Raw genomic sequence first — 19,513 nt, 5'->3', positions numbered from 1 at the left:
GCTCTCCACGCTTGACAAACAGGAAATGAAATTCAAATGTTCGCAGGGCTTTTCCTGTCTACTTGGCCAGTGCATCCGAGTTCAGATTGCTGTCCAGAGCGGTCACAATGGTGCACTGTGGGACAGCTCCCGGAGGCCAATACCATCGAATTGCGGCCACGCTAACCCTAATTCGAAATGACAATATCGATTTTGGCGCTACTTCGCTCGTCGGGGTGGAGTACAGAAATCGATTTTAAGAGCCCTTTAATTCGAAATAAATGGCTTCGTTGTGTGGATGGGTGCAGGGTTAATTCGATTTAACGCTGCTAAATCCGAATTAAAGTCATAGTGTAGACCAGGCCAAAGGGAGCCCCACATTGGAATATCCTACAGCTTGGTTGTTAGAGCCCTCTCCTGAGAGGTAGGTCTAACAGGGGTCTTCCTTCTCCCCTGCTAGCAGAGAAAGGGGAATTAAACTTGGGTCCTCCACATTCTAGGTAAAAGATATAAGGTGGGTGCTGTTCCTTCCTCCTCCACAGTGCCGTAACAAGGGCGAGGGGCACAGAAAAAAGATGTCAGTGCGTTTGTCTGCAGACACAACAAGTCATTCGAGTAATCGAGTTCTAGTATTCCCAGTGAGCACACACTTATTATATATTAGGATTTCTCGGATCCGCTTAAGACCCACCAAATGGTGAGTGCCTTTGTTTATCATTCCTTATTTCTTATGGAGATCACAGATTGGGAATCTGCGATTTCTATAATATATTAATTTTGTTTAATTTTTAGACCAATTCAATACATTTATTTATGTATTTTTAATTTTTGTTCCAGTCTATTGTACAAGACCCTGCATTATGAATAGTATGAATTCTAAATGTCTGAGTGGGGCAGAATACCGTAAACGACAAAAACATGCTACAGTAGAAAATGAAAAAATGACAATGGGGAAATGGCTAGTGAAAAATGCATCAAACGATGGGAATATGCCAATAGCTGACATCTCTGATGTCATAAGTTCAGCACCACTATCTAATAGCAACAAAGAGAATTATACAACTTCAGAAAATATTGTTGCTATCGACCAGCAATTGGATTGTGAGGTTACAACGTCACCTTCAGTATCGATTACTGACAATGAGACACTAGACACCTTCGATATCATGACTAAAACTAATGTGAACGGCCGCGATCAGCAACGTAATTCCTCTGCAAGGCAAATCATTGAAATCAATTTTAACGATCCACCATCTTGGCCCTGTATAAACGATAAAATAAGATGCCACCTTATTGAACATGGACCTGACCAGGGAAAATCTGCAGATTTCCGTGAATCAACATCGGAAGAGGGAAGAAAATTTTCAGGAGACTGGTTTTTTAAAAAGCTTTTTAATGGTGAAACCGTAGAGCGTAATTTGCTTATTTACTCGGAAACTAGTAAGTCCATTTTTTGTTTTCCATGCATGTTATTCGATCAGCGCTTTACCAAACCTAATACTGCAAATCAGAAAGTAGGATTTAATGATTGGTTGAATTTTCATGTTCCACAATACAGTTTAAATTTTTCCAATCGTGAAAATTTCTGTAAATGGAAATCCTTACAAAAGAGATTATTAAGCGGAGAATGTTGATGATGCACTACAAAAAGCTACTGAAACTGATAAACAAAAATGGAGACAAATTTTAAAATTATTCTTGATGCTGTGATGTTTTGTGCCAAAAACAATTTACCACTTAGAGGATCATGTAGCAGTATAGAAAACCCTAATTCAGGAATATTTCTTAATCTATTGGAATTTATAAGTCATTATGATGTTCAACTAAAACAGCGTATCGTAACTCACAAAAAAGGTTCAGTGAATTATTTTTCACCAGCTATACAAAATGAATTTATTGGCTTACTAGCAAACCAAGTTTGTAATGAAATTATATCCAAAATTAAAAAAGCTAAATATTATTCTATCCTTCTGGACTGCACATCAGACATATCTCATCGAGAGCAAATGTCCCAGATTATGAGATACGTGAGAATTGATAACGGAATTGTATCTATAGAAGAAAGTTTCATAGACTTCATTGAAATCAAAGAAAAAATGGGAAGTGGATTAGCCGAAGAAATAATAAAGAAGCTCGAAAATGATGGGCTTGATCTTCAAAACGCAAGAGGCCAAGGCTATGATAATGGCGCAAATATGTCAGGTGTGTACAAAGGCATCAAAGCTGTCATTTTGCAAAAAAATAGCGAATTTTGTACCGTGTTCAGCCCATTGTCTAAATTTAGTTGGAGTACGTAACCATAAATTCTTCTACGGTTTCATTCTTTGCCACTGTACAAAAGTTATACACATTTTTTTCTCATTCAACCAGTCACTGGGATATTTTAATGGGTATGTTAAAAGTATCACTAAATGGTCATGCTGATACTAGATGGTCATCAAGAGCTAATCAATTGAAGCCTTAAATTCGCAGATTACAGAAGTGAAAAAGGCTCTAAAAAATGTCGCTGTTGCATCGAAATGTCCAGAAGACGTATCAACAGCTAATAGCCTTCTTAAAAATATTAATTATGAATGTTTTTGCATGTCATCCATATGGTGCAATATCCTAACTCATATTGACAGAGTGAATAAAGCCCTACAAGCAAAAGGCGTCACTGTTTCTCGGGCTTGTAAAATGATCAACAGATTACAAAATATTTTACAAGAGATGCGTGAAAGCAATAACGATATGGTCAATATTTTTACAGATTGTAAAAAAAAGGCTGAAAATATAGAAATACCAGCAGAATTTATTGAATCCAGAAAGCGAAAAGTAAAAAGGCAGCAACTTTGAGTGTGCAGACGTATCTTCTAATTTATCAGCTGAACAATCTTTCAAAGTACAAATAAAAAACGTATTTGATACCATAATAGTTGAGTTAAATTGGAGATATGAAACTTTAAATGAGATATTCTGATTTTGATTTTCTTTCGAAAATTGTCCACTTGTTAAAATGGACACTACTATTCTTCAAAAAGCAGTAGTGGATTTAAGTCTCAAATATGACAGCGATTTGAATGCCTCCGAAATTTCGTCAGATTCAGAGTTTTAAACATCAGGCGTTAGCGTTGTTTCCAAACGTTTCATGCGCAACTGGTTTGGACCTTCTCCAATTAATTCATTAATATAATTTGGCCGAATCTTATCCAAATTTAGAAATTGCATTAAGAATATTTCTCTGCTTGCCAGTAACTGTGGCTTCTTGCGAAAGAAGCTTCAGTAAGCTCAAATTAATTAAAAACTACCTTCGAGCAACCAGAGGTCAGGAGAGATTAACAAATATGTCCATTTTGTCAATAGAACGTGAAATAGTGAGTAATAATTTTGATGCAATTATCGATGAATTTGCCTCATTAAAAGCGAAAAAGTACAAGTTTGAAAAATAAATCGTTAATCGTATCTGATATGGTTCTACAACTAAATTTTATTTGTGATTATTTAAATAGTATGACAGGTTTCAGAGTCCACATATCTATTCAAGTGACATCATCATAGGACCTAATCACATCAGCCATACCATCAGGGGCTCGTTCACCTGCACATCTACCAATGTGATATATGCCATCATGTGCCAGCAATGCCCCTCTGCCATGTACATTGGCCAAACCGGACAGTCTCTACGCAAAAGAATTAATGGACACAAATCTGACGTCAGGAATCATAATACTCAAAAACCAGTGGGAGAACACTTTAACTTGTCTGGTCATTCAGTGACAGACCTGCGGGTGGCTATATTACAACAGAAAAACTTCAAAAACAGACTCCAAAGAGAGACTGCTGAGCTAGAATTGATATGCAAACTAGACACAATCAACTCCGGTTTGAATAAGGACTGGGAATGGCTGAGCCATTACAAACATTGACTCTATCTCCCCTTGTAAGTATTCTCACACTTATTATCAAACTGTCTGTACTGGGCTAGCTTGATTATCACTTCAAAAGTTTTTTTTTCTCTTAATTAATTGGCCTCTCAGAGTTGGTAAGACAACTCCCACCTGTTTATGCTCTCTGTATGTGTGTATATATATCTCCTCAATATATGTTCCATTCTATATGCATCCGAAGAAGTGGGCTGTAGTCCACGAAAGCTTATGCTCTAATAAATTTGTTAGTCTCTAAGGTGCCACAAGTACTCCTGTTCTTCTTTTTTTAAATAGTATGTTACATGCACTATGATGCACACCTTATATGTATTAGTTGATTTTGTACGCTGAACTTATGATTAAAATAAATGTTCTATTATTGTTATTATTCTTGTTATTTACGTATTTTTCTTTTTTTTTTTTTTTTACACAAAGTAACTACTATGAAATTATATGGAGGGGGGTAGGGCACAATTTTATATTCTTGCCTCGGGCGCAAAAATAGCTAGTTACGGCTCTGCTCCTCCATGTGGATTTTGGGTGGGACTTGAGCTAGTAGGTGTGCTCAGAAGCTCAAGCTCTAGGGTGCCTAAGTTGCATGCGATGCCTATCTTCCCTTGGTTAGTAAATCACTCTGGGGCTTAGGGAGGCAGTAGTGTGAAAGCCCCAGGAAACTTTTACAGCAGAAAGTTAGGTGCCGAGTGAGATTTAGGTGCCTACAGGTGCAGGCAGCAGCCAAGCACGAGTTTTGTGGCTTGCAGTGGTGTGTAAAACTGGGACTTAGGTGCCTAAACTCCAGAGCTAGGTGCTTAAATTGCTTTGATCACACCCAATAATTGTCAGGACAACTACGGCCCTGATCCTACACCTTTACAGTCCATGAGAACTTTGCCATTGACTTCACTGAGCAGAGGCTCCAGCTGTTAGTGAGAGAAACCTGGATAATGGAGAACTTTTGTACAGACATTCTGGTCAGGTGTCAACTGAACTGTGCAAATTAATCTCAAAAAGCTGGCTGGCCCATAAAGACTTTATTCCAGAGATCTTCACTGTATTGTGAAACTTGTTGTGCCCACTAGATGGCACTAATAAGCTGTACTGATGGGATAAAATAACCCTGTCAAGCCATTGGCTGATTTCTTGGCTACAAAGGAATACTCGGTATAAAGGATCACAGTCTATACAGGAGGACTGAAATTCTGGCTGTGTTTAAGCCAATGGGAAAAGTCCCATTCACTTCAAGGAGGGGGGCTGAATTTCACCCCAGGTGAGTTAGATGAATAAGACCTGGCAAGAGGCTCCCTCACTTTTTCAAATAAAGGCAGACAACGTTTGTAAATTTCTGCACCAAAAGTCTTATTGGACTTTGGTGGTACCCTCATTTATAAATGAACGGCTTATGGCCCTTGGCAAGTACCTGAACTTTCACCTGGTGCCTTTGGTACACAGTGCTTGCTGCAAAAGGGTGGATTTATGAGCACTGGGTCTACTGATGACCTCCAATGCCTGTAGTTTCCCAACCTGTTGCAGATTGAGATCTGAGTTAAAGACATCTTACCAGGTGTTTCAGCAAAAAGGTGCAAACAATGCTCACCAAAAGCCTGGCATAGCAGTTTGCAAGGTATAGAGGCACTACAAAACTCAAGGGTGGTAGGCAATGCCCTTTCACCTAATGTAGACAAGGCCTCAACTTAGCTCGTTAGTCTCCCAACACACAGTGCATGCTCAAAAAAGCTGACTGACAATATAGCACAACACAAGCTCCCTTTCTACTCTGTAACTTTATCTAATTCCTGGGGCCTGATTTCCCACTGCCTAGCACAGCAGTTCTCAAACGGGGGGGGACCCCTCAGGGGATCACAAGGTTATTATGTGGGGAGTCGTGAGCTGTCAGCCTCCACCCAAACCCGCTTCACCTCCAGCATTTATGATAGTGTTAAATATTGTAAAAGTGTTTTTAATTTATAAGGGGGGGTCGCACTCAGAGGCTTGCAGTGTGAAAGGGGTCAACAGTACAAAAGTTTGAGAACCACTGGCCTAGCACCATGAGTTGTCATTCGCACCAGTGCAAGTACATGGGAAAAGCCCCTCTGAGGTATTAGCATTTTACACCCATGCTATGCTTGCTTTGCACAGATGTAAATGATGACCCAAAGTGCAAGGCAGGAGGGAGGGAGGCCTCTTGTGTCCTTTTTCTCTCTCCCTTTCCACTGCATTTTGTTTCCTTCCATTCTTCCCCGGTTGCTCCTGGCTACTTTGTTCACAAGCTGCCTTTGTTTCCTCACTACTCGTGTTGATTTCCTCTTGCACCTTCTTACACCATTGCAAGCACTGAGCTACAGAAGATTAAGAATGGACAGCTCCTTTGCTCCCCCTGCCATGTGACAGCAAGGTCCTGATTTTCAGCAGACATTCCTAGTAAGGTTGCTCTAAGGCTGTGCATTTCTAGTATTTCATTAGCCTGGGTGGTGATGGATGGCAGGAGAGAGATCACTTGATCATTACCTGTTAGGTTCACTCCCTCTGGGGCACCTGGCATTGGCCACTGTCGGTAGACAGGATACTGGGCTGGATGGACCTTTGGTCTGACCCAGTCTGGACAATTACGTACCCTACGGAGGGAAGATTGGAGATGTCTACACTGGAGCTGGATGTGTAATGTACAGCTCAGGCACACACAACAGTGCTAGCTCTCATTGAGCTAGCATGCTAAAAATGAAAAAGGCCCCTGGTGATGGGAGAAGCTAACTGCTCCAAATACCTTCCTGTCTGAGCAGAGGGGGTAGTCCAGCCAGCTGCTTGTGCTGCTGCAGCTACACGTCTATTTTTAGTGTGTGAGCTCGATCGGCACCATGCAGGTATGTCTGCCTGAGCTGGCAATTACACCTCCAGCTCCCGTGTAAACGTAGCCTTAGTTTCCTGCTTTCTTTCAGCTTTCTCAATTCCCTTAGAAGCCCTCACTCTGACCAAGAGGTTTTACGACTGCTACAGCGTTAAAACTTCATTGGCTCCTTCTCCGTCCTTGGGAATGAGGTGGTGATTTCTATAAAAAATAGAATGCAGGGGTGTGGTGGTAGCCAAGGCATTGTTAATCATCCTGAAGCAAAGTTTAACTTTTAGATGTTTAGATCAATAGGAAAGCAAGCGCCAGAAAGGTGAAAGGTCCATACCAACCAGGTTTTAGCATGTATTGACAATCTATTAACATACTTCTGAACACTATAATTTTGATAATGTTCAAGGAGAAGGGACTTTGCTCAGGAGAATGCAAATGGGATGTGGAGCCTTTCACCATTTTTGGCTTGAATTCAGTCAGCACTGGATAGTGACTGTAGGTTGACTGAGTTATGGGATTTCAGCCTAGTTCCTAGTAAACATCTGTCCACAGAAATAAACGCCACAGCAAGTGGCAGATCCTTCCTTTCTTGTACTAATCTGGCTCCCGTTACATCTCACAATCTTTAGTATATTTATCTTCACTGCACCCCTGTGAGGTAGGGAAGTACTATAAGCCCCATTTTATAGATGGGAAACTGAGGCACAGAGAGACCAAGTGCCTGTGACCCAGCCTGAGTGGTAGTTACTTGGAAACTGTAATCTATACAAATCATTTATTAATAGCTCCAAAAGTCACCTATTATATACCCCTGATTAGTGCTCCTCAAAAGTAGTAGTACTAGATTACCGGCTGCTTAGAGATGCCTTTTCCCTTGTGTTTACACACTGCATGGTGATACCAAGGCCATGCTCAAGCCTGTGACTAACATCCTCACACAAGAGAGGACTGGCAAGAAAAAAACTGACTTTTTGAATCTGAAAAGTTAAGTTACTTCTCAGGGTTACAGTTAAATAACAGAAATTCATTGCTGAAACCAGGATGTAACTTGCTACTATACCCATAATGGCTACTGTAATAACCCAGAATAGCAGGGGAGGTGTGAGCTGAAGACACAGAGACTCGCCCATTATACTGTACTGAGAAATTGTGCCAGGAAATGAATCACCAGGTCAGCTAAAGCACAAAACACAGTAAGGAGGGGAAATACATTTTAACTCTTGAGAGCAGCTCACATTTTCAAGGTGATGCTTGTCAGAATGGATGTAGGAGCATTCATGAGCTGCAAATGTGTTTGGATGCTTGTCCAAGTGAGTTTGCTGAGGGGGCAGTTGCATTCTTGGGGGGGGGGGGGGCAGTTAACAACATGCTACATACTCATCTGTATTAGCTGAATGGTGTTATTAATCTGGTAGTCTAAGGCTTAAATAAAATCTTCACTGGACTTTAGGAGACAAGGAAGGCCCTTTGCAGAGATGTGCTATCTGTACTCTTGACATTTGCAGATAGTACTCAGCACCTGGCAAAATACTACCTCACTTTCATCTGCTAAAGCAGGGGTTCTCAAACTGTGGGTCAGAACCCCCTCAGGGGGTCGCGAGCTGTCAGCCTCCACTCCAAACCCCACTTTGCCTCCAGCATTTATAATGGTGTTAAATATATTTAAAAGTGTTTTTAATTTATCCAGGGGGTCGCACTCAGAGGCTTGCTGTGTGAAAGTTTGTACAAAAGTTTGTGAACCACTGTGCTAAAGCATGACTTTTGGATAGATGCAAATTCTCGTGAGATTGAACATTCCCTCCCATTCTCCAAAAAGTCAGTTTTCGTCTTTTTCATTTGTGCATCTCACTTTGCAACTTGTGATACCATCTGAGTTCGCAGTGATGCAGCTCTATGGCTGAGTTGCCCAAAGAAATTAACAATGAAAACTGCCTAGAAATTTAATTGAAGAGACAAGTGGGTAAAAAAAATCTCAGAAATAGGATTCAAACTAGATTGCTCTTTGTAATGTGTTGTACCTGCCTAGGGGGCCACTATCAAAATAATTCAGTTTGTTTCTTCATTAGGAAGAAACAGTGCAGCCCAGAACCCCCCTTTCTGTAGCTCTGTTTTGTGGTGGGAGTTTTACAATACAAATGCAGTGCTTCTTAATGGGTTATTGTTCAGTGAGAAGAGTCTTAAGTAAACCTGAACAATTTTGGCACTGTGTTTGAATCCAAGAGTGAGATTTAACTCATCTTGATCTAGGAAATTCCTTTGATTTTGAAAAGTAAACCATGTGTAAACAAATCACAATAATCAGTAAAGGCAGATTTGAGTCTACGGAGCTGAATAAACCCATACCTCAAAAACTTTAAGGGATAGGTGGTTTATGTCAAGGCTAAGGTGCATAAGCTATGCCTGGCATTGAAAAGAAGACACACTGTATATAGGGACAAGGATTTCTTTTAATGAAAATCTGAATACATATATTATTCCAGAGTCCAGTTTTAAGGCACTTGTGCCCAGATCTGCACAGGTATATAGGCTCTGGTGCCTAAATACCTGTGAGGATCTGGATCCTGGTCAAAAAACAAGTTTTTACTTAAACCATATGATTACAAGAAAACAAAAAAATAGAAGTTCAAGGTGCTTTGTTAATTTGTTTTATATTTATATCCCACATCTACAAAACAATGACCTTAAATAAAATTAAGAGAATCATGGCCTATGTCCACAGTATTTAACAAACATGCATATCCACAGAGGAGGGAAAAGGCAATATGGCTAAAAGTCATAGGTGGGGACAAGTGGAGTAATGAAACAATGTGCATGTTAGACATGTACACAAATCTATACAGAAAGCATTTGGTTCACTACAAGACTGGCAATAGACAAAGAGAATTTGTAGTCAATGCAAAATCTTATTTCCCTTTTTAAAATTTCCTAGTAGCCCTTCAGTTAAAAAAAGAGTATAAAGATAATTCAGGATGCTATATCAGCTGCAGGAAAGGCAAATGTGATCTGGAAAATACAATTTCACAAGCTAATGTTGGCCAATAAGATGTTTGGAAAATTCCATTACCTTTGCTTTTGTTCTTCATTAATGAAGCCAATGTCAGTAAATCTGTTCCGCCCCCCTCTTTTAAATGTTTTGCATATCTCTAGCTCCTACATGACCAGCTTGGGTGAGTAGCAATTTCAAGAGGAGGAAGGCCTATGGCTATTTGGAAGCTTCAATCCCTCCAACGTTCCAAGGAAAGAAATAAGTACATTTTAAGCCACACGGCCAAGTCCCTATGAACCCGTAATGATTTCAGTGGGGCTTGTGAATCTGCCTGCCTGCCTGCCAAGAACAGCTTTCAGAGCGGAGCCTCAAGAGTGTTCAGTGAGTGACTCTTCTGGGGAGGACTATGGTCCCTCATCCTCGAAGATGTTTCATTAATGTCTTACTACATGAGTGCCTGCAAGCTAGAATGTACATTTTTAATTAGGCACCAAGATAGTGGTGAAGTACATAATAGTATTAAGTGCAAAACACAATTCAACCTTACTTTGGGACTGCAGCCAGTGCCTCCATAATCTAATAGGAGATCAGAAAAAAATATTGGTACTTTACCTATTAGTTGGAAAGTTTCATCTTGGCAAAATCATCTATGAGCATATTTCATTTCTTGCACGACGCAAAAGTAGCAGTCCTGAGCCCTGCCAAACTGAGGTTCCCTCAAAGCAGCAATACCTACTTGACACGTTTTCAACAGCTTGACTAACTTATGGAAATCATTGCCAGGAAGAAGAGGCGCTGAGGATTCACAGTTAATTGCAATACCCACTGGGCATGAAGTCTTCTGATCTTGCTTAATGGGTTACTTTTTAAAATGGTTTTAGTAGAGTTGTTTACATGACTTTAGAAATTCACCAGGTTTCTGGCTCATTATGGCTGAAATACGAGAGTATGTACATACTTTGTATGCTATCACTACATAAGGGTTATTGCTATGAATTTGGCCCCTTCTGGACTGAACAGTTACATGAATAAATCTGTAACCTTTGTATCAGCTAAGTTCCATTAGTACTTTTATGTTAAGACACACATTCTATACGAACAGAAGATATGGCTTTGCCCCACTCACTCACCAGAGCAGATGATGAATGAAGAGACTATAGCCCCAAACCAGCAAACCCTTACCCACACACTTAACTTTACTTACTTGTGTCATCTCAGACAGACTGCTCAGGTGAGCAAAGAAGTGCGTGTGAGAGTGTTTACAGTATCAACGCTCATGTTGGAAAGTTGAGGTTACTCCAATACAAAAAGTCCATTATTCCACAACATAGTAAATAGTTTCATTGCTTTTATGTGACTTGTGCAGTCCTCATAAAAGGTTGTTTTTCTTTCCCAACATCAATCTTCATTACTATGGAGGCAATTTTACAATTGTTTGAACAAGTGAGTCTGTCCACTCTGTAAAAAGCATTTCTGAATGTTTTCTGTTTGAAGAGCACTTTAATGGTTTTGTTTCATGGTGGTGGAAGAAAAATAGGATGGGCATCTCGTGGAGTTTTAATAGCCTTCTAACTACAAACTTGTAAGGGAGAGAACTTCTGGATCTATGGTCCTGGGACACCACAGGACCCCCGCATGGATCTAAGGGGATTACAAGGGAATGGGGAGGGGAGCTCACACTGCTATTTTTGCACAGGAATGTGCAATGCACTGGAGTGATAAGGAGGAAGCTCTGAGGATTTTCCATGGAAGAGGAGGATCCTGCTTATTGTATTTCATTAATACTGCAGCCCCTCGTGACAATAAAAATGACAGATTAATCTAATATACATATGTACAAAGGTCACTCTCCTCTGTAAAGAATGCAACACAGGCAAAGTGTGATCTAAGAACGCATATGTCTGAGGAGTCAGATTATACACAAACAGTTTGAGGTTTGCTTCCATGTTTAGTCACCTGGCATCAGACTCTTTTATGGCTCAAGAGCTCATAGCTACCCTCTCTCTGGGCTGCTGCTTTAATACAGACAGATAAAATATGCAATTTTGCCTGCAACGCAGGTTCTGATTAGTTACTCTGATCCTGGGCCAAATGCTGCAGCTCTCTGAAGCCCATAAAGTTTAGCCTGAGTTTGGTTTGCAGTAGGATTGCAAGTTTTGGCTCAATGACTCCAAATGGTGCACAGTAGTGTAGAAATTACTGTGGCAATCACTTAACTATTTGATGTAGCTACTGCTTGCGAAGCACTGACCCATGCCCATAGAGAGGATGATCAGGCCCAATTACGGTACCAATCGAGTATATTCTAACCTCCTAATCCCCAAAAAGCAGCAGGGAAATCTTTTTGTACCAATCAGTCCACTTCCAGGTTAACACTCCTGAATGCCTGTGGCCAAGGTAACATACAAATTAAACAGTAATGTAAACTTTAAATCGTTATAAAAGACGAATATTTTTCTACAACTATTTTCTGTTCCCCTTATTTTTTCCCTATCCTATCCTAATTATTTTCCTTAAGTAGTTTAAAAGTGATTTTCCTTCCCCTTGTTCCCAGTGCAACAAAGCTCTAATCACACATCTTGCAGAGAGTTCTTTCAATGGGAGTAGAATGGAAAGACAATGTAGCATCACTGTAGCATTAGAAAGGGAGGGGTACTCCTAAAGCATGGTTTTAATCTATTAAATTTATTAGCTACTGACCAGGAAAAAAGTTAGAGACAAGCTTTCATGCTACACAGAGCTCTGTCTGTCTGTTTGACTCTGTCTCTTCCACCAACAGATGTTGGTCCAATAAAAGATATTGCCTCTTTCATATCCTGGGACCAACATAGCTACACCACCACTGCGGACAAGGAAAATTATTGTCTATTCAGGAAGCCCATGCATGGAGTCTGCATCCCCTGCCAGTAAAATTCAGCAGGGGTGGGCCCTGTGTCCACATGTGAAGAGGATATTTGGAAGTGGGGAAGCCATTCCCTCCCTGCAGGAGAAAGGCGGGGGTGCTTAGCAAGTCATGTCAGCACCAAGATGGCAGCAAGAGAATTACACCTCTCACATCACCCCCACTGCTACCATACCTGAGCCCCCGTGAGGCAGGGAAGCACAATCGTCCCCGTTTTGCAGACGAGGCTCTGGGCACAGGGCGGTGAAGTGCCTCACCCAAGATCACACAGAATTCATTACAGTGCAACAACACCCAGATGTCGCTCACTTTTTCTGTTCTTCAAAAGTGAGAGACCCTCAGTGCTACTGAGCTGTTGTGGGGCTGTTCACCCCACACCACTTAAGGTGGCTACTTAACCAAGTAAGCTGCACCTGAGAGGAGACCTGGGCTTGTCTGACAAGCACTCATTGAATATGGCGTCCACCTAGGCAGGAGTGTGCAGGGGGCTTGTATAAAGCCAGGAAATGAGGTGCCGCAGTGTGGAGGTCTGCAGTCACTCTCCGGGAGCAGAGAGGTGGTGAGGAGGAAACCCAGGGGTGGAGCAGAAGCCCTGGGATGCTGATCCTGACCCTGAAGGAAGGGCTTACCCAGAGAATGAAGAAGAAAGCCTGTGGAAGGGGGAGTAGGAAACGGCAGCAGGGGATGGGGCTGTGCAGACCTTGGTTGCTGCTGATAGGGTTCCTGGCTGGAACCTGGAGTATCACCCAGGTTCCCCTACCAGCCACTGGGAAAGTGACAGCCTGGAATGGCATCCAGACAGCTGGTCCAGTGAGACTTTGTTACCCCACAAGGAGAAAACTAGTGCCCTGAGCAGAGCACCAAGCAACAAAGAGGAAGCACTGCTACAATTAGAGAGCAAGAGGGGCTGCAGCGCAAGCGAAGGAAGGAAGGAAGGAAGGGGTGGTCAGACCAGGCAGAGCTACTCCACAGATGCAGCCACAAGGAGACACCCCAGCGGTGAGTGAACCCTGGTACAGCCTGTTCCCTAAGGGTTTCAAAATATCCTAGGGCTGTTTCAATGTTCCGTCCCTGCTCCATTAGGGAACAGGCTCGTTTAAAGTTGTGCAATGCTCCCTTATAATGTCGTTTGGCTGCCTGCTCTGTCCACTGCTTGTAGGATTCTCTGGAAGAGCAGCGACTTTACAAGGGAGCATTGCACAACTTCCTCTTCTCCACCTCCTCCCCCTCCCTCCCAGAACTTCCCATGCCGCCAACCAGCTGTTAGGACTTTCTGGGAGCTGGGGGAGGAGCAGGGACACCGCGCTCAGGGGAAGGAGGTGGCGTGATAGGGGGAGCTTCACTGCCGGTGGGTGCAGAGCACCTGTTAATTTTTCACAGTCAACCGGGACTGAGCATTCAGGAGGCTGGAGGGGAGGGGAGAAGAGTTTCACAAACATCATTGCTGAGTATAGTATTAAATTGCTTGTTTAAAATGGTTTAAATCGTATACTGTTTATGTATATAATGCCTTTTGTCTGGCAAAAAAAAATGTCCTTGGGAACCTAACTCCCCATTTACATGAAATCTTATGGGAAAATTGGATTTGTTTAACATCGTTTTGCTTAAAGTCGCATTTTTCAGGAACATAACTACAATGCTAAGTGAGGAGTTACTGTATTGGATTTCAAGTCCTGTCTCAGCCACAGACTCCTTGTGTGATCTTGCTTCTGTTCTTTCCTTTTCCCCAGTTACGAGGTGCTGGACTGGGGGCCTGAGGGGCACTGGTGGAAAGAGAGATGTAGTTGCTGTAAAATGTAGAATAAGTGACAGCTGCAGGCTCCATCCCTGTCCAGCTGGGACATGAGGCAACATGGGCTTAGAGGCGGCTAATCAGCTCCAGATTCAGATGGGAGCTGAGATCCATGTTACCTAGAAGGGAGTAGGTGCTGATCTTCAGAGGTATTTAGGTGCTTCAATGCCACTGATTTCAATGGGAGTTAGGGACCTAAAGACCATTGAGGATCTGGGCCTAGGTTCGTTGAGTTTGGGGAAGGAAAGGGAAAGGCAAAGGCTGGGATCCTTTGGACCCCAGATTGACTGTTTTGAGCCACGTGTGGTGAGGCCTAAAACCATGATCAGCACCAAAGCAACTGTAATGAAAAGAATATGGCTACTTGATCTGTGGTCCATTTCACAAATCGTGCACATGCAATATACACTGAGTATACAGCAGTGCTAAAAAGACACCACTGCTGCAGCTACCTGAGCTGGGATAACCAAGTTAGATTTAAGTTGTGGCTTCCCCATCATTGGATGTGTTTAAGAACAGGTTGGACAAACCCCTATGAGGGAAGGTCTAGCATGGTCCTGCCTCAAGGCAGGGGGCTGGACTTGATGACTCTTCAAGGTCCCTTCCAGCCCATTTCTATGATTCTAAGTGAAATGAAAAATTGAAGATCTGGGTTCTCTGACTGTTCTCCAAAATGGCAAAATGTATTATATAATCTCTCCCCGTGAGTGTCTGGGAGCAGAGGGGGAAAGTATTGCTTCAAGCATTAAAAACATCACCTACCTCAACAGTCAGAAACAGTTTACTAGCTGTTTATTTTTAATGCAGCTAGTGGAAACCTAAAAAGGCTGCTTTCCCTAAAAATAGTGTGAAAACACTTAGTTTTGGCAAATTCAGTCAGGCACTTGTTCAGAAGGTTCTTAACATGTGATGCTTCACAGTGTGTATTCCATGGTTTCCAAGGAAAGAGAAGGCAGCTGTATACCATGGTCGATGATAGATTATAGTATGTTGTGAGAGGAATCATCATTTTGTTCTCTTAGGAGTGAGCAGAATTTGATGATAGTCCATGAAAGAGCAAAATTATCTGGATGGTTGTTTATGTTCCTCTGAATTTCTTTTGGAAAGAGACTCAAGACTTTCCTATGAAGATGCAGACTGCTCGGTTTTGTATTTCTGGTAGGCATCTAGTATTTCTGCGACGATGCTTGGATCATCCAGCGTGGTGACATCTCCCAAATCACTGGATTGGTCAGCAACAATTTTCTTCAGCACCCTTCTCATAATTTTCCCGGATCGCGTTTTCGGAAGGCGTTTCACTACCTGAAGAGAAGGACAAATACACTTGCCTTAGAACTTTGATCCTGATGAAACTATTTGAGTGAACCCAGCCTTGAAATGATCCCACTGCATATCCCTAGTGAGATTCCTGGGCACTGTTTAAGAGCAAGGCATGGTGGTCACAGTCCAGGAAGAAGGAATATGGTGATGTTTATTTTTTTATTAGTTTTTAATGGATTTTTCTCCTTTCTTTTTCCAGTTTTGGCCCAATGGGAGATGCTAGGTGCTCAGCACTTTTGAAAATCAGGCTATTTATTCAGGTGCTAAACTACAGAATTAGAAGCCTACCCATAGGCACCTGTGTCTAGAAATCTTGGCCTGAGCACTCACATAAATCTCAACGTGGCTTACAAAAGCGGGTAGGTATCATCATCCCTATTCGTAGATGTGGAATCTAATGCCCGGAACAGTTAAGCCACCTGCTCCAGGTCACATAATACTCTAAGTCAGTGGCAGAGCCAGAAATACATCTCAGGTCTCCTAATTCCCAGTCCCACGTCCTATCCACTGTAGTCCGCTACCTCCTATGTACAGGCAAGGCTTAATGTTAACTGATAAGGTCATAGGAAAGGCCATAGCAATGGACCTGAAGGGTTACTATTTGTCTACACTGGCAACTGAACGACAAAAGTTTTGCCGGTGACAAGTGCCAGTGTGAACAGAGCTTTGTTGGCAGGGCGCAAACGCCGCTCTTTGGGGGTGGAAGTTTTAGGTCAGCAAGAGGGCCGACAAACAGCGGTTACACTGCGTGACTTTTAGTGGCACAGCCATGTCGCTAAAAGCTGTGTAGTGTAGACATAGCCTTTGTCTGGCTTCTGTAGGATAGCTCCTTTGCACAGACCGGCCACGCAACCTGCCATACGACTGCTCTGTTTTTGGATATATATGCCGAAAACAGGCCAGTGGGTAAGAAAACTGAAGAGCATTAACTGCTAATCTGTAGGGAAAGGGAGCAGTATGATCAGCCATGGACTTTACTCTGGGACTATCTGGGAATCCTGGGAACACCTGATGGCTCTGGGAGTAAGTCTTCCAATGCCTGGGTGAGATGAGCATCAGTTGGTGGTGCAAAGTATGCGTCACTTCATCTTGGGTTGTACTATAACTGTAGCTTTGCTCTTGTATGTTCCAACCTTTCCCTTAAATTTTGATTTTTTTTTAAAACACGGGGATATTCCATATACCTCTGTATTCCCATCAGTGCACCCCTCATTCTGATGAACCGTACTGTGGGTCTAGCAGACACAGAGGCATATGAGTGCAGCAGGGATGCTGTATTAAGATGGAGGTAGAAAATATCAGACATTTTAAGCAACTTGGCTGTTTGTACATGCTTTAAACAGGAGGGGCCAGATCCCCCCGTGCCAGAACTCTGCTTAATGTGGTTTGGAGGCGGAAGTAGAAAAGCTGGTTTCTTTGTGCACTCCAAATTTCTAGGGTTGGTTCAGTCCTTGGCATAAGTAGAACAGCCTCAGGGCTACTCTAAATTGTACACCGCTGCAGTAGCCCCCCAGGAGAATGCTTTGCAACCAAGGATTCCCAGGTGCACTAGCACTCCAGCCATCCCCCTTTTCCTGCAGCCATGCCTTTGATATACTCCCGACACCAGAGCCTGGAGGAGTGGCTTAGGGCTGCTATGCCAGTTCTGCACTACAGAGGACTTCCTCATCTATCTGGTGAACCTGGCTTTAAGGCTGCTCTGCCAGGAAGGAACAAAGCAGCGTTACTGGGGGCAGGATCAGGCCTGTTAAGTGGGTTACAGACAAGATGTCTTGCAATGGTGGCCCCCAGACACCTACCAGAACGTGATCAGGCACAGCATACTTTGCAATCTTGGAAGCAACTATAGATCTGAGCTCTTCTTTAACGCGTTCTGTATGAGCTGTGTCTTCTTTTAACACTATGAAAGCAAAGGCACCTGGAAGGGAAGTAAACAGAGGGCGTGTACTGTACATTAAATCATGGTTGGGAAAGGCATTCATTTCAGTTGGACTGCGTGCATAGGTGCTGTTTCAACTGTCAGGGTTAGGGTCTACCTTGCTCATTCTGAGTAATACCTCACACTGCAGGTGCATCCAAGAATACCAGCAGCTTATTTACACAGTAGTGGTGAGTAAGGATGGCAGAATCAGGTCCTTAACGATTCATATGCCTTGTTCTGGAGTCCCTGGACCAGATTCTGATCTCAGTTACAGTGATGGTAAATCTGGAGTAACTCCACTGAAGTCACCAAGCATAACTGAGATTAGAATCTGGCCCATGGAGGTCAGGATTCTGGATCCTGTTTCAAATTATTTTCTTGAGAACAAACCTTTATTTTCATTTACTGAAATGGAGTCAAACACTACAGTAAAACACTATCCCCTTATAATGGTAAGGGGATAAGGGCTTGTCTACACAGGGACAGCCAGGAAAATTAATCCAAATTAACTAAAGATGTGAATTTGAACTAGATTACTTAAACCGAATTAAATCCCTCTGTGAACACCCTCATTTGGAATAAAAGTGGCCTTAATTTGGTTTAGCTTAATTCAATTCCAAAGTGAATTAAGCAAAACCAAGTTAAAGTCACTTTAATTTTGAATAACAGCATCCACACAGCGATTTAATGTAATATAATTAACCTACTTCAAATTCACACCTTTAGTTGTTTCAGATTAATTTTCCTAAATGTTCCTGTGTAGACAAGCTCTTAAATAATTTCTCCCTCCCCACAAACTACGAAATTAATGCACAGTGAAGTTCCTTCACTTAATCCTTAACTCATCTTTTTGTGTCTCGGTGTATGGGACATAAGACTCATAAGGGGAATCTGGTATCTAAGATCCCTGCACCCCATAAGCATGAGTTACGGAAGCATTGCTATTCTACTGGCCCAGATTTAGTTTCACTTACAGGGATGCAGCTCCCATTAACTTTAAGGAAGAGTATGACTTAGGTCTGGGTCCATGCTACAGACGTATATCAGTAGCACTATGTCACTCAGGGGTGTGAAAAATCCACACCCCCAAACGACGTAGTTATACCGACCTAACCCCCGGTGTAGACAGCACTATGTCAACAGGAGAGCTTCTCCCATGAGCTTAGAGTGTCTTCATTAAGGCGCTACATTAGTACAGCTGTGCTGATGCAGCATTTTAAGTGTTGACTTGCCTTTAGAACAAAAAGGGTCCCAATGATGTTATGCCAGTATCTTAACAAGGGGCTCCCACAAATATTTTCTCCTTCAGTCTGCGATAAGCTTCCTGGGGCAGAGATCACAGATGAGGAAAGGAGATGGTATCCAATTCTTTTTTAAATAAATAAAAAAAGGCTTTCTCTGAGTTAAATAAGCAATGGTGATTGAATTCCAGCAAGAATAAGATTGGTCTGGTCCTTACCTTCATTAGCTGGGGTAGGGAAAACTGAAGAGAGAGATTTGAAGGTGGCAAGATTCAGGGTCTGGTGCTTGTCAGTTCTAGAGCCCCCCACTGAGAATGCCTATCCCTACGCCTTCTGCAGGCTTCCCTCTGGAGACTTCAAACTTTAATGTCTCTGTTGACATCAGCTGTCACAGTGAGGTGCTGAGAGAAAGCTGGTCTTTGATTAGCTATGTTCTCCCATTAAGGGCTTTAAGTATCAAGAGCGGATCGTTGAAATGGATCCAGAAGTGCACAGGGAGTGAGCAGAGAACAAAGTATCAGTGTGATGTATTGAACTAGCCAATCTCCCTTTCAAACTGCCTGCTGCTCTGTGTACTGGCTTGGCAGAAAGTTGAGGGAAAGGTTACAAAGGAAATTAGCCATCTGTATAT

The 19,513-nt window shown here is 42.4% G+C and overlaps 1 protein-coding gene across 2 annotated transcripts in view; it reads right to left on the bottom strand.

Moving 5' to 3' along the window:
- Positions 1–15,175: 15,175 nt before the first annotated feature.
- ACSS1 (acyl-CoA synthetase short chain family member 1) overlaps positions 15,176–19,513 on the bottom strand; it is a 66,721-nt gene continuing 62,383 nt past the window's right edge. Inside the window, exons 13-14 of one of the 2 annotated variants that reach the window (XM_054021591.1) lie at positions 17,520–17,638; positions 15,176–15,702 (exon numbers count right to left, since the gene is read on the bottom strand). In XM_054021591.1, the coding sequence (XP_053877566.1) occupies positions 15,523–15,702; positions 17,520–17,638 (299 nt within the window). In that variant the 3' untranslated portion in view covers positions 15,176–15,522. Of the gene's footprint in view, positions 15,703–17,519; positions 17,639–18,403; positions 19,010–19,513 lie in introns of those variants that run through there. The other variant, XM_054021592.1, reaches the window with a different exon arrangement.

The sequence above is a fragment of the Malaclemys terrapin genome, chromosome 3 (genome assembly GCF_027887155.1).
Source record: "Malaclemys terrapin pileata isolate rMalTer1 chromosome 3, rMalTer1.hap1, whole genome shotgun sequence".
In the NCBI taxonomy this organism is placed as follows: domain Eukaryota; kingdom Metazoa; phylum Chordata; order Testudines; family Emydidae; genus Malaclemys; species Malaclemys terrapin.
The sequence above is the reverse complement of the archived record's forward strand: the minus strand, read 5'-3'. Positions and strand labels throughout refer to the sequence as shown.